We start from the raw sequence: 15,868 nt of genomic DNA on the forward strand, positions 1-15,868 counted from the left end.
TGCATGACGATAACTGCTTGACTAGCTTGCTAGCTCAGATATTGAAAGTATAATGTTGACCAGATCAGCACAATCAAAGCTACCGTAGATATAACCATCATTTTATCTGTGGCCAATGACCTTGAGCCTTCTTGTATGGGCACTTCTAATGTAAATCTATGGCAGCACCCAAGGGGCTTGAATTTTCGAGCTCTCCCATAGATTTTGTGGTGACATAGTGTCCCCATGAGTGACAGAACACTGAGCCAATCACGGCGGAACTAAAGAACATTACCAACTTCTATGCTCCGTATTTTATGTTGGCTGCACCACCACCACAGAAAGCACTGAGCGAGGTTGAAACACCTGTATTGTGGAGCTGCCTTAATCAAGAAATCAAAAAAAGAGTTTGTATGCGGCTTTATTAACTCAATGATCTTTTTTTTTACATTGTTTGCAAACTGGTATGTGACACGTATCAATTCCAAAATAACATTCAAAACAGAAAAAAAAAAATATATATATATATACAGTGCCTTCGGAAAGTATTCAGACCCCTTAACTTTTTCCACATTTTGTTACGTTACAGCCTTATTCTAAAATGGATTAAATAAATAATCCTCAGCAATCAGCACACAATACCCCATAATGACAAAGTGAAAACTGTTTTTTTTATTAAAAATAAAAACTGATGACATTTAAATAAGTATTCAGACACTTTGCTATGAGACTCAATTGAGCTCAGGTGCATCTTGTTTCCATCGATCATCCTTGAGATGTTTCGACAACTTGATTGGAGTCCACCTGTGGTAGTTTCAAATGATTGGACATGATTTGGAAAGGCACAAACCTGTCTATATCAAGTCCCACAGTTGATAGTGCATGTCAGAGCAGAAAAGCAAGCCACGAGGTCAAAGGAATTGTTCGTAAAGCTCCGATACAGGATTATGTCTGGGGAAGGATACAAAAAATGTCTGCAGCATTGAAAGTACCAATGAACACGGTAGTCTCTTGCATTTTTTGGTAATGCTGTAATTAGTTGGTTGTAATTTTGGGTAGAGCAGACATTTGTCATGACACCTTTTCCGGTCACAACTTGCAGACTTTTTTACATGTTGCTGTGCGTTTTGTTCCCAACCTTACTTTGCTACCTGACAACTTTACGGTTTTTACTTTTAAATTTCCGTTTATATTTTTGTTTTTTCCCTCACTCAACTTTTTTTTTCATTCAACTTTTTCACTCCGGACGCTTTTTCTGGACGTGGATCTTCAGGACCTCCAACAGCCGAAGCTAAGTAGTAACATGATGCCTTCTAATTGCAGTCCCTGTACTCATAACTTTCAGGAGAACTATCGACTTACGGCAAGGATAGCTGTGCTACAAGCCCAGCTTCAGACGCAATCGTTAGGCAAGGGTAATTTCAGTGTAGGATAGGATCACGGTTTCTGGAGGGAAATGCTGTAGGAATGCTCAAACAGTGTAGCTCATTGAGCCGACAGAAACTTTCAACCGGTTTTCCCCATTAAGCAACGAGTCGAGTCGGAGTCAGAGGCCGAACCTCTTGTCACTACTCCTCCCATTATGGGGTCTGAGACGCCGAAGCTTCCCACCATTAGCTCTGACAAATTGAAAACCGTAGTCATTGGCGACTCCATTACCCGCAGTATTAGACTTAAAACGAATCCTCCCCAGATATCCTTCTAGTGATGTGGGGGCTGTGCTTTGACAAAGTGGGTGGGATTATATCCTTCCTGTTTGGCCCTGTCCGGGGGTATCATCGGATGGGGCCACAGTGTCTCTTGACCCCTCCTGTCTCAGCCTCCAGTATTTATGCTGCAGTAGTTTGTGTCAGGGGGCTAGGGTCAGTTTGTTATATCTGGAGAACGTCTCCTGTCTTATCCGGTGTCCTGTGTGAATTTAAGTATGCTCTCTCTAATTCTCTCTTTCTCTCTTTCTTTCTCTCTCTCGTAGGACCTGAGCCCTAGGAACATGTCTCAGGACTACCTGGCATGATGACTCCTTGCTGTCCCCAGTCCACCTGGCCGTGCTGCTGCTCCAGTTTCAACTGTTCTGCCTGTGACTATTATTAATTGACCATGCTGGTCATTTATGAACATTTTAAGATATTGGCCATGTTCTGTTATAATCTCCACCCGGCACAACCAGAAGAGGACTGGCCACCCCTCATAGCCTAGTTCCTCTCTAGGTTACTTCCTAGGTTTTGGCCTTTCTAGGGAGTTTTTCCTAGGCACCGAGGTTCTACACTTGCATTGCTTGCTGTTTGGGGTTTTAGGCTGGGTTTCTATACAGCACTTTGAGATATCAGCTGATGTACGAAGGGCTATATAAATACATGTGATTTGATTTTTTATTTGAAGTCGCCATCATTCTTAAATGGAAGAGGTTTTGAAGAAGACTCCTCCTAGAGCTCCTCGCCCAGCTAAACTGAGCAATCAGGGGAGAAGTGCCTTGGGCTGGGAGGTGACCAAGAACCAGATGGTCACTCTGGCATTGCTCTAGAGTTCCTCTGTAGAGATAGGAGAACCTTCCAGAAGAACAACCATCTCTGCAGCACTCTACCAATCAGGTTTTTATGGTAGAGTGGCCAGACAGAAGCCACTCCTCAGTAAAAGGCACATGACAGCCCCCTTGGAGTTTGCCATAAGGCATCTAAAGGACTCTCAGACCATGAGAAACAATTCTCTAGTCTGATGAATCCAAGATTGAACTCTTTGTCCTGAATGCCAAGCGTCACATCTGTAGGAAATCTGGCACCATGCCTACAGTGACGCATGGTGGTGGCAGCATCATGCTGTTTTTTTAAAGTCAGGATCGAGACGAAGGTGCACAGAGCAAAGTACAGACAGATCCTTGATGAAAACCTGCTCCAGAGCGCTCATGACCTCAGACTGGGGCGGTGGTTCAACTTCCAACAGGTCAACGACGATAAACACACAGACAAGACAACGCAAGAATGGCTTCAAGACAAATCTCTGAATGTCCTTGAGTGGCCCAGCCAGGGCCCGGACATGAACCCGATTGAACATCTCTGGAGTGACTTGAAAATAGCTGTGTAGCAATACTCCCCATCCAACCTGACAGAGCTTGAGGATCTGCAGAGAAGAATGGAAGAAACTCACCAAATACAGGTGTGCGAAGCTTGCAGCGTCATACCCAAGACGACTCAAGGCTGTAATTGCTGCCAAAGGTTCTTCAACAAAGTACTGAGTTGTGTCTAAATACTTATGTAAATGTGATATGAGTTTTTATAAATTTGTAAATATTTCTAAAAAAGATTTCTGTTTTTGCTTTGTCATTATGGGGTATTGTGTGTAGATTTATAAGGGTCAATTCTTTTATAAATCAATTTTAGAATAAGGCTGTAATGTAACAAAATGTGGAAAAAGTCAAGGGGTCTGAATACTTTCCAAAAGCGCTGTACAGTTGAAGTCGAAAGTTTACATACACTTAGGTTGGAGTCATTAAAACTCGTTTTTCAACCACTCCACAAGATTCTTGTTAACAAACTATAGTTTTGGCAAGTCCGTTAGGATATCTACTTTGTGCATGACACAAGTAAATTTTCCAACAATTGTTTACAGACAGATTATTTAAGTTATAATTCACTGTATCGCAATTCCAGTGGGTCAGAAGTTGACATTCACTAAGTTGACTGTGCCTTTAAACAGCTTGGAAAATTCCAGAAAATGATGTCATGACTTTAGAAGCTTTTGATAGGCTAATTGACATCATTTGAGTCAATTAGAGGTGTACATGTGGATGTATTTCAAGGCCTACCTTCAAACTCAGTGCCTCTTTGCTTGACATCATGGGAAAATCAAAAGAAATCAGTCAATTTTATTTTTTAGACCTCTACAAGTCTGGTTCATCCATGGGAGCAATTTCCAAATGCCTGAAGGTACCAAGTTCAGCTTGTGGAAGTCTGACCCAAGTCAAACAATTTAAAGGCAATGCTACCAAATACTAATTGAGTGTATGTAAACTTCTGACCCACTGGGAATGTGATGAAAGAAATGTGATCTCAAATAAATCATTTTCTCTACTATTATTCTGACATTTCACATTGTAAAAATGAAGTGGTGATCCTAACTGGTCTAAAACAGGGGATTTTTACTAGGATTAAATGTCAGGAATTGTGAAATCCCGAGTTGAAATGTATTTGGCTAAGGTGTATGTAAACTTCCGACTTCAACTGTGTATATATTTCTTGGAGCCCCACCTACAGTGAATGACTCAGCACTGCTCATGACTCTAGTACAACTATCTTCCTACATCTGTCTTACCTTGAAATAATCCAAATTATGAGTAGGCCTGTTTATGATTTATTTATAACGCTCCCATTTCGAGCATTTGCAAACAAACATATAGCCAAATATGTGTACAACTATTGCATCCTGTTAATCACATGGACTGTCAGGCCTTGCATTCATAGCCATTTATGAATTGGGGCTATGAATGGTGGTAACATATCCCCGGGCCCATCCTTCCGCTTCATTTTACAAGTAGCTGGGCTGCTGTCATTGGACTGAACAGATTGTACAGCTTTCTGAGTGTAGGTTACTTAAACACCATGAGGCTGCATTTATTTAACTGGGCATATGAACTCTATGTAGAGAGGACTGGATTGAGACAGAAGTCCCCATCAGGACTTCAGGATATGTTTTGCTTAGCTAGTACTGTACAGCAAACGTTTGGCTTTCAATCAAAGTCATCACAATTCAACAGATGCCGATCACACCTCTCTCCATAGAGACTAACACCTGTCATCCAGTTGCTCAATAAAAAAAAACTCAGACCAAGGATGTTGTGTATTATAAACAGGATGGTTCAAGCAATGAATGCTGATTGGCTGACAGCCGTGGTAAATCACACCGTTTTCCACAGGCACGACAAAACATGTATTTTTACTAATTACGTTGGTAACCGGTGTATAATAGTAATAAGGCACCTCAGGGATGGTGGTATGTGTCAAGGCACGTTGTGTAGTGCATAAGAACAGCTCTTAGCCGGGGTTTATTGGCCATATACCACATCTTCAAGTCTCATTGCTTAATCATCCTTTATATATTGGGATGCTGCGATCAATACTTAATGTTATTTTGGTTTTGGAGAGGTGGTTCTATACAACCAACCATTCCTCTGAAACATGTTTTTTTCCTGTTGTCAACCTGTCTGCAATTGCATTAAAGGTTTTTGATTTACTTAAATATGGTCAGAATGCTAACGTCACGAATGACAAGGAATGCAAATGAAAATGCAAATGATTGTGTAATGTGTTGACACTTATGCAGACAGTATCTCAACCACAAAATACCCACCCAAGTCACATTAATTCACTTAACCAGTCAGATGGACATTTTGCACGAGACATACAATTCCACTGTTTGGGTTGTTCTTCCCGGTGCCGAAAGGAAACAGGCAACTTCACTGGTGATTAATGTATTATTAATGCACAAAATTCTGGTGAGCTGTCATTCCATCTACTGGGGCAACAAGTTGACAAGCTAAATGTAGGCCTAATTATAAATTGACTAATGTACAAAATATGGCCTAAAATTTCAAGTAGAAAGTTCTCTAAATTAGGGGTTAAGGTAGCCACTAAGCTACAGTCCAATACAGAGTATCAACAAAAGTAGATTGATCTGCACAGGGAGCCTACAGGGAGCCTACTTTTTGAAGTGATTTGTTTGACCATCACATGAAATCACACAGCACCCATGATATGCAGTACTGGGCCTGCACACCCTGCAAAAAAAAACAGCAAACTGGATAAGATGCCACAGTAGCCCATCCAAAAAAGAAACACCAGGATACAAGCTTTTTCCGGTCATTGTAAACAGGATGTTTACATGCAACAACTCAAGTAGACTACCCTGACCAGTACAAGAAGTTGGTGCACATGTAATAGTGGTCAATAGGTGTATTACCTTGGCATAGAAACCTAAAGCTCTGTAATGTCTGATACAGTAGTTTATCCCACCCATGTTCATTTCACAGACAGTGTTGGAGAATAAACCCAAACATATCCCCATCTGAGTTTAAACTTTTATTTATGTCAGGCAAGACAAGGTAAATAACACATTTGTATTCATGAATTGAACAAGTTTCATAATTTATTGCATGGATGAGAAAGCAGCCCAGGGAGTTTAAAACAGATGATTTCTACAGAGAGAGTTCAAAGAAAATTCAGTAGAGGGCAGCAAACCAAATGCAGCAGTCAGATGATCAGTACGTTCTGCTTTCAGGAAATGAAGACGAACGTATCCTCTCCCATCCTAATGATAAAAAGAATGTCTAAAACACAAGTGGAATACAAATATGCTCAATATCCATATAGGAATTAGCACTAAAAACATTGAGTATACCTCTGTAGCTCTCATGTCAGTAGGCTTTTAGTGAAGGGCAATTGTGTTTAAGTTACATCCCTGCCAACCCACCCCCCCCATGCTAAGTAGTGAGGAGCTGTAGGCTACCTGGTACTCTTCCAGTTGTCTGCAGGGCATGAAGCCACAGAGTGCAGCATCCACAGTGTCTTCAGCACTCGCTTCCCATCAGGCAGTTGGAAACACTGACCAACCCAAGAGCTACAGGAAACTGGGGGGGTGGTTAATCATAACATTTGCATTTGACCAGTAACATCTATTGTTACAGTCAAGGTAATTCAGATTGAAACAAGGGCCACATTGTGGAAGGTTGGAGAGAAGTGGTGCAAGAAGTAACGAATAATTCTAAATATTACACAACATTAGACCTTGCTGAACACGTCAAGGTTTACACAGGTTTACACACCTGCCTCCCATAACACAGAGAAAGCCACAGAGGTTTGCAGACCCCGATTACTAGTCACACCCAGTAGCTTCGCCTGTTGTTCTGGACCCGTGACTCCTGGAGCAGTCTCCACTGCACTCTGATAACGGCCTCGGAGCTCAGAACCGACCACCTCAATATCAAGCACAGAGCCCAGCTCATTTCGCCACATTCCCGTCACATTGCATGGGATTGCCTGGACGAACACATGCAAAATAAGGTCACCACTACTGTCAATAACAGAAGATACATTTCATGACATAGTATATCTAAAACAGGAATTAAAAGCAAGTCTCTGATTCTTATCTACTATGTGATCTGTATTGTTACACTGCTCAAATTGTAACAGTGGAGCCCAACGATTAATTATATTTTTACCTGAGGTAGCAGCAGTCCCAAAATCACAGCATGGACACTGATATACTTTGCAACAAAACTCATCGTGTTTGATTATTTCAAGTTGCGTTTCTGAATAGCTCAATCCCTTCTTATACTGATTTACCAAGTTACTATACACTCCCCCAAACCAATCAGCACCTGCCCTTTCTAACAAGACTTAATTCATGAACTGGGTGTAGATCTCAATAGTCTAGCTGTCACTTCTTACCCTCAATTACAAGTAAATGCAGATTGAGGAAAGGAGAGGAAAAGAGGACTATTGAAATGCACCTCTAATTTGAACATTTGCAGCAGGTGTTTCTTCTTTATCAACACAAGTCCTTTCACAAGAGTTTCTGGTTTATTGGCTGTATGTTAACCGATTGTCCAATGAAATGTACACCCGTCTCGACAATTCTCAAAGATGAACCAGGTTTCCATCCAAACTTTTTATGTGAGTTAAGTCAGAAATATCAAAAAGGTATCCAATATCAAAATCATGATAAATGGATTTTCACTTCTTCATGAATAAACCCCATACCAGACATTCTCCTATGGTCGGATTACCAGAATATAGTTAATTTCCCCCCACCTTCTGATGTTCCCAGAATATTTATGTTAACCAAAGGGGTTTGCAAATATAACATCAGTAGGGTAGAGAGAGGGAAAAGGGGGGGAAAGGTATTTATGACTGTCATAAACTTACCCCCAGGCCAACTTCATGACAAAGGAGTATGATATTTAGATTTTCCCATGACTTGGCATATTCTACCCCACCAAGAACTGTGACTTTTGAAATAGATGGTGGTTCTTTTGGGATTGATGGGTTGTAATTGGATATTTACACTAACATTCAATATCCTGTAATTTAACTGACAGAAATTACACACTATGGTTTTATGGTCTTGTGTAAAAAAATATATATTTTAATGAGTGAAACACAGACTGGCCTCACATGGGGTAAATTATTTAATTAGGATGATCAAACTTTATTGCTTTAGGTGTGTGAGTGTGCGTGTGCGTGTGTGTGTGTGTGTGTCCGCCCGTCCATCCGAGGGTGTGTACCAGACAGGTTCCTCTCAGAAACAACACATTACTATGAGTGATGGAGTTACAGAATCGTGTGAAGCTGGAATACGGAGAATATAGTTTATTTTTGTGGTAGTTTAGTTACATTGTCTTTCGATACTCAAAGACGATCTTCAACAGATTCATTATGCAGATTAGTTTATTTGAACTATCAGGCATTCTGTGTCTATCCATGTTTACAGCAGGTAGGCCTATACCCGTCACGTTCTTTCAAAATCGAACCCAGAAGCAGACCAGGACAAGGAGAGTAGGAAGAAGGTGAGTATTTATTTACAAGTGAATGTGAATGGGTAGATATATCCAGGTGGCGTAGCGGGCAGCGGTGGTGAGTTGATGGGAGTAAATAGGTGGATCCAATGGGGTAGCGGAATACTCCGACGACCAGGCGGGAATGGGGTAAATGATCCGGGTGAGTAACTGAAGACAGAACAAATGGAGGTAAGTTTAAGGCAAGCAATACATAAAAAAACAACAAAACAAATTCTATCCAACTTGAGCCTGATCCTATGGCACAACATACTGTTCATGGCTAACGATCCGGCAGGGAATGGATGTCAGGTCCGGGCTTATGAAGAGGAGAGATGATGATCAGGACCAGGTGTGCAGATAGCTGATGGGATACAGGTGCGGGTAATCAGAACTCCCAACTGGCTACATTGCCCGGCAACCAGACAGGGTGCGTTCCAGGACGCCGGAAAAAACACTCCAGGACAGAACACAGGCAAAAAACAGACTCAGGAAACGGGATTCGTGACAATACCACCATTACTCATGATACATTTTCGCATACCTCAGTGATATAACATATTTATATTATGATTCTTGTTTCTTAAACTTCAAATCTTCACTCTAATTGAGCAGTGTGGGCGTTCGACACACATTGCAGAGGTGTTCCTCCAATTATCAAAGCCATTGATCCTGGCATCTAAGGGTCATACAAGGCCATTGAGGGATCCCATAATAACCTGGACTCTGAACTCTTGTTGTTTGTCACTGATTTGCCCAGCACACTATTCTGTACTTTTCCTATTTTCTTTGTCAACTTCAATGATTTTTATTTGTTAATAAAGCTGCATATACGACCCATAAAGGCACAGATTTGTTATTGTAATGTAATCCACTGAAAATAATGACATGAATGGGTGCCACTGACGTACCACTAATACTATAAATATATATATATTAGTTGTTTTTTTGTTAGGGTCTGAACGTCGGGCCCCCTCCCCAATATGAACACGTCATAAACCATGGCAAAATGTTTAGATTTACAGGAAATTAGCTTTACAACAGCAACATTTTCTCTCAGCCTCATGGCAAAATGTTTAGATTTACAGGAAATTAGCTTTACAACAGCAACATTTTCTCTCAGCCTCATGGCAAAATGTTTAGATTTACAGGAAATTAGCTATACATCTCAATATTTTCTCTCTGCCCCATGGCAAAATGTGTATAATTGTAGGCAGTTAGCTGTTTTCCGCAAAAACAACAAATTACAAAAACCTTGCGGGGGTGTAAGCAGGATTGCATACATATTATGATTTGTTATCAATTCTCACACAAGACAAGATCAGTGCCCAAGCACATAACATTCAAGTAATAAATCGAAATACAACCTTCGGTAATGAAATATCTCTCATTGCTCAATGCTGAAATGAGAAAGCTGTCGGGCCAAATGAGTTACATTCTCTGGCATAGACAAAATTGTGTTTGCGTGCATAGTGTGTCACATTAGATTAGCATAATGCGCTACCTGCTGCACTACAGAACACACCAGTCTTGATAGCCCTGTTTTCTTTTGAAGTGGACCAAAGCCCCAAAGTAGGATGTTGGGATTCAACAGACAGCCCCAATTCATCATGAAAGATTTGGCAGTTCACAGACGCCAATTATTGCTGTCATGCAGGTGAAAGAGGACCCAAAAGCGACTTGGCGAAAACAGAGTCTTTAATCCAGTAAAGTAAATACAAACAAAAAACACAACTTTCACTCGAAATGACGAGGACAAACTGGAGACTCGATCTTGAACAGCAGGTGAACAGCAGGTTGCCTCGGGAAGGCACTTGAACCAGACAGACTCAGACACCTGCTCACCACGCAGCATCTGAGGAAAACACGACACGACAGGGCGATACACAAACACAGCACGGTGAATTCTAGACAAGGAACCGACAGGACAGGAACGGAACACAAAGGAAGAAATAGGGACTCTAATCAGGGGAAAGGATCGGGAACAGGTGTGGGAAGACTAAATGATTGATTAGGGGAATAGGAACAGCTGGGAGCAGGAACGGAACGATAGAGAGAAGAGAGAGCGAGAGAGTGAGAGAGGAGGGAGGGGAGAGAGAGGGATAGAAAGAGGGAAAGAACCTAATAAGACCAGCAGAGGGAAACGAATAGAATGGGAAGCACAGGGACAAGACAAGATAATAAATGACAAAACATGACAGTACCCCCACTCACCGAGCGCCTCCTGGCGCACTCGAGAGGAATCCTGGCGGCAACGGAGGAAATCATCAATGAGTGAACGGTCCAGCACGTCCCGAGACGGAACCCAACTCCTCTCCTCAGGACCGTAACCCTCCCAATCCACTAAGACAGGTGACCCCGTCCCCGAGAACGCATGTCCATGATCTTATGTACCTTGTAAATAGGTGCGCTCGACAAGGACGGGAGGGGGAGGGAAGACGAACGGGGGTGCGAAGAAAGGGCTTGACACAGGAGACATGGAAGACAGGATGGACGCGACGAAGATGTCGCGGAAGATGTTCATCGCACAGCGACAGGATTGACGACCTGGGAGACACGGAACGGACCAATGAACCGCGGAGTCAACTTACGAGAAGCTGTCGTAAGAGGAAGGTTGCGAGTGGAAAGCCACACTCTCTGGCCGCAACAATACCTTGGACTCTTAATCCTGCGTTTATTGGCGGCTCTCACAGTCTGTGCCCTGTAACGGCAAAGTGCAGACCTCACCCTCCTCCAGGTGCGCTCACAACGTTGGACAAACGCTTGAGCGGAGGGAACGCTGGACTCGGCAAGCTGGGATGAGAACAGAGGAGGCTGGTAACCCAGACTACTCTGAAACGGAGATAACCCGGTAGCAGACGAAGGAAGCGGAATTGTGAGCGTATTCTGCCCAGGGAGCTGTTCTGCCCAAGACGCAGGGTTTCTGAAAGAAAGGCTGCAGTATGCGACAATCGTCTGATTGGCCCTCTCTGCTTGACCGTTAGACTGGGGATGAAACCCGGAAGAGAGACTGACGGACGCACCAATCAAACGACAGAACTCCTCCAAAACTGTGACGTGAATTGCGGGCCTCTGTCTGAAACGGCGTCTAACGGGAGGCCATGAATTCTGAATACATTCTCGATAATGATTTGTGCCGTCTCCTTAGCGGAAGGAAGTTTAGCGAGGGGAATGAAATGTGCCGCCTTAGAGAACCTATCGACAACCGTAAGAATCACAGTCTTCCCCGCAGACAAAGGCAGACCGGTAATGAAGTCTAGGGCGATGTGAGACCATGGTCGAGAAGGAATGGGGAGCGGTCTGAGACGACCGGCAGGAGGAGAGTTACCCGACTTAGTCTGCGCGCAGTCCGAACAAGCAGCCACTGAAACGGCGCGTGTCACGCTCCTGAGTCGGCCACCAAAAGCGCTGGCGAATCAGACGCAAGAGTGCCTCGAACACCGGGATGACCAGCTAACTTGGCAGAGTGAGCCCACTGAAGAACAGCCAGAAAGTGGAAACAGGAACGAAAAGGAGGTTACTAGGACAAGCGCGCGGCGACGCAGTGTGCGTGAGTGCTTGCTTAACCTGTCTTTCAATTCCCCAGACTGTTAACCCGACAACACGCCCATAAGGAAGAATCCCCTCGGGATCAGTAGAAGCCACAGAAGAACTAAACAGACGGGATAAGGCATCAGGCTTGGTGTTCTTGCTACCCGGACGGTAAGAAATCACAAACTCGAAACGAGCGAAAAACAACGCCCAACGAGCTTGACGGGCATTAAGTCGTTTGGCAGAACGGATGTACTCAAGGTTCTTATGGTCTGTCCAAACGACAAAAGGAACGGTCGCCCCTCAACCACTGTCGCCATTCGCCTAGGGCTAGCGGATGGCGAGCAGTTCACGGTTACCCACATCATAGTTGCGCTCAGATGGCGACAGGCGATGAGAAAATAAGCGCAAGGATGAACCTTATTCAGACTGGAAGCGCTGGGATAGAATGGCTCCCACGCCTACCTCTGAAGCAACACAACCTCGACAATGAATTGTCTAGTGACGTCAGGAGTAACGAGGATAGGAGCGGACGTAAAACGTTCTTTTAGAAGATCAAAAGCTCCCTGGGCGGAACCGGACCACTTAAAACACGTCTTGACAGAAGTAAGAGCTGTGAGAGGGGCAGCAACTTGACCGAAATTACGAATGAAACGCCGATAGAAATTAGCGAAACCTAAAAAGCGCTGCAACTCGACACGTGACCTTGGAACGGGCCAATCACTGACAGCTTGGACCTTAGCGGAATCCATCTGAATGCCTTCAGCGGAAATAACGGAACCGAGAAAAGTAACGGAGGAGACATGAAAAGAGCACTTCTCAGACTTTACGTAGAGACAATTCTCTAAAAGGCGCTGTAGAACACGTCGAACGTGCTGAACATGAATCTCGAGTGACGGAGAAAAAATCAGGATATCGTCAAGATAGACAAAAACAAAGATGTTCAGCATGTCTCTCAGAACATCATTAACTAATGCCTGAAAAACAGCTGGCGCATTGGCGAGACCAAACGGCAGAACCCGGTACTCAAAATGCCCTAACGGAGTGTTAAACGCCGTTTTCCACTCGTCCCCCTCTCTGATGCGCACGAGATGGTAAGTTACGAAGGTCCAACTTAGTAAAGCACCTGGCTCCCTGCAGAATCTCGAAGGCTGATGACATAATGGGGAAGCGGATAACGATTCTTAACCGTTATGTCATTCAGCCTCGATAATCCACGCAGGGGCGCAGAGTACCGTCCTTCTTCTTAACAAAAAGAACCCCGCCCCGGCCGGAGAGGAAGAAGGCACTATGGTACCGGCGTCAAGAGACACAGACAAATAATCCTCGAGAGCCTTACGTTCGGGAGCCGACAGAGAGTATAGTCTACCCCGAGGAGGAGTGGTCCCCGGAAGGAGATCAATACTACAATCATACGACCGGTGAGGAGGAAGGGAGTTGGCTCGGGACCGACTGAAGACCGTGCGCAGATCATGATATTCCTCCGGCACTCCTGTCAAATCGCCAGGTTCCTCCTGAGAAGTAGGGACAGAAGAAACGGGAGGGATGGCAGACATTAAACACTTCACATGACAAGAAACGTTCCAGGATAGGATAGAATTACTAGACCAATTAATAGAAGGATTATGACATACTAGCCAGGGATGACCCAAAACAACAGGTGTAAACGGTGAACGAAAAATCAAAAAGAAATAGTCTCACTGTGGTTACCAGATACTGTGAGGGTTAAAGGTAGTGTCTCAAATCTGATACTGGGAAGATGACTACCATCTAAGGCGAACATGGGCGTAGGCTTTCTAACTCTCTGAAAGGAATGTCATGTTTCCGAACCCATGCTTCGTCCATGAAACAACCCTCAGCCCCAGAGTCTATCAAGGCACTACATGTAGCACCCGAACCGGTCCAGCGTAGATGGACCGACAAAGTAGTACAGGATTTTGATGGAGAGACTTGATAGTTGCGCTCACCTGTAGCCCTCCGCTTACAGATGAGCTCTGGCTTTTACTGGACATGAATTAACAAAATGTCCAGCAACTCCGCAATAGAGGCACAGGCGGTTGGTGATCCTCCGTTCCCTCTCCTTAGTCGAGATGCGAATCCCTCCCAGCTGCATGGGCTCAGACCCTGAGCCAGAGGAGGGAGATGGTTGCGATGCAGAGCAGGGAAACACCGTTGATGCGAGCTCTCTTCCACGAGCCCGGTGACGAAGATCTACCATATTCGTTCTATGCGGATGGCGAGAGCAATCAAAGAGTCCACATCTGAAGGAACCTCCCGGGAGAGAATCTCATCCTTAACCACTGCGTGGAGTCCCTCCAGAAAACGAGCCAGCGCCGGGTTCCACTCACTAGAGGCAGCAAGAGTGCGAAACTCAATAGAATAATCCTATGGACCGTTCACCTTGGCATAAGGAAGCCAGGGCCCTAGAAGCCTCCCTACCAAAAACTGAACGGTCAAAAACCCGAATCATCTCCTTTTTAAAGTTCTGGAACTTGTTAGAGCAATCAGCCCTTGCCTCCCAGATAGCTGTGCCCCATTCTCGAGCCCGGCCAGTAAGGAGTGAAATGACGTAAGCAACCCGAGCTCTCTCTCTAGAGTATGTGTTGGGTTGGAGAGAGAACACAATCTCACACTGCGTGAGAAAGGAGCGGCACTCAGTGGGCTGCCCGGAGTAGCAAGGTGGGTTATTAACCCTAGGTTCTGGAGGCTTTAGGCCGGCCAGGAAGTAACAGGTGGCACGAGACGCAGACTCTGGAACTGTCCAGAGAGGTCGGAAACCTGAGCGGCCAGGTTCTCCACGGCATGGCGAGCAGCAGACAATTCCTGCTCGTGTCTGCCGAGCATGGCTCCTTGGATCTCGACGGCAGTGTAACGAGCGTCTGAAGTCGCTGGGTCCATTCCTTGGTCGGTTCCTTCTGTCATGCAGGTGAAAGAGGACCCAAAAGCGACTTGGCGAAAACAGAGTCTTTAATCCAGTAAAGTAAATACAAACAAAAAACACAACTTTCACTCGAAATGACGAGGACAAACTGGAGACTCGATCTTGAACAGCAGGTGAACAGCAGGTTGCCTCGGGAAGGCACTTGAACCAGACAGACTCAGACACCTGCTCACCACGCAGCATCTGAGGAAAACACGACACGACAGGGCGATACACAAACACAGCACGGTGAATTCTAGACAAGGAACCGACAGGACAGGAACGGAACACAAAGGAAGAAATAGGGACTCTAATCAGGGGAAAGGATCGGGAACAGGTGTGGGAAGACTAAATGATTGATTAGGGGAATAGGAACAGCTGGGAGCAGGAACGGAACGATAGAGAGAAGAGAGAGCGAGAGAGTGAGAGAGGGAGGGGGAGAGAGAGGGATAGAAAGAGGGAAAGAACCTAATAAGACCAGCAGAGGGAAACGAATAGAATGGGAAGCACAGGGACAAGACAAGATAATAAATGACAAAACATGACAATTGCACCTGACATGTTATAAATGGGTACCTGCTCCACTAGATCACACAACAGGGATTGAGTCTGACATGTTAAAAGGGCCTCCTCCATTATACATCACACAGTAGTTGAGTTTATGTCAACCTTTTTGGAGATGAGTTGATGAAAAATGACCACTTGCTGACAGACAAAAGTATCTCAATTGATTTGGATTTCAGTTTACATCAGTTTACATCTGATTTGCTCCCCATAATTTATTGTGACTGCTCAAGAGTGATGTATTGGTAGCTATTTGTTGCATCTTTTTGTTTCAGAACCAGGACTAGACTAGGGAAAGACTGTTGTAACCACCCTGAAGCCACACACTCATG

At 44.3% G+C, this 15,868-nt stretch overlaps 1 protein-coding gene across 1 annotated transcript; it reads right to left on the reverse strand.

The window, feature by feature from the left end:
- Positions 1 to 6,034: 6,034 nt before the first annotated feature.
- On the reverse strand, positions 6,035 to 7,258 carry avd (avidin). Its single transcript, XM_046306702.1, has 4 exons — positions 7,187 to 7,258; positions 6,791 to 7,004; positions 6,475 to 6,595; positions 6,035 to 6,276 (listed from the first exon to the last, which is right to left on the reverse strand). The coding sequence occupies exons 1-4, from the start codon at positions 7,247 to 7,249 to the stop codon at positions 6,243 to 6,245; spliced, it is 432 nt and encodes a 143-aa protein (XP_046162658.1). The 5' UTR covers positions 7,250 to 7,258; the 3' UTR covers positions 6,035 to 6,242.
- Positions 7,259 to 15,868: the final 8,610 nt, after the last annotated feature.

The sequence above is a fragment of the Oncorhynchus gorbuscha genome, linkage group LG16 (genome assembly GCF_021184085.1).
Source record: "Oncorhynchus gorbuscha isolate QuinsamMale2020 ecotype Even-year linkage group LG16, OgorEven_v1.0, whole genome shotgun sequence".
In the NCBI taxonomy this organism is placed as follows: domain Eukaryota; kingdom Metazoa; phylum Chordata; class Actinopteri; order Salmoniformes; family Salmonidae; genus Oncorhynchus; species Oncorhynchus gorbuscha.

Excerpts from the sequence above, each read along its gene's own strand:
- avd (XM_046306702.1), bottom strand. The coding sequence starts at position 7,249 with ATGAGTTTTGTTGCAAAGTATATCAGTGTCCATGCTGTGATTTTGGGA. Across the intron at positions 7,005-7,186 it reads TGGGACTGCTGCTACCTCAG|GCAATCCCATGCAATGTGAC; the intron begins GTAAAAATATAA and ends GTGTTCGTCCAG. Across the intron at positions 6,277-6,474 it reads GACAACTGGAAGAGTACCAG|GATGGGAGAGGATACGTTCG; the intron begins GTAGCCTACAGC and ends TTTTATCATTAG.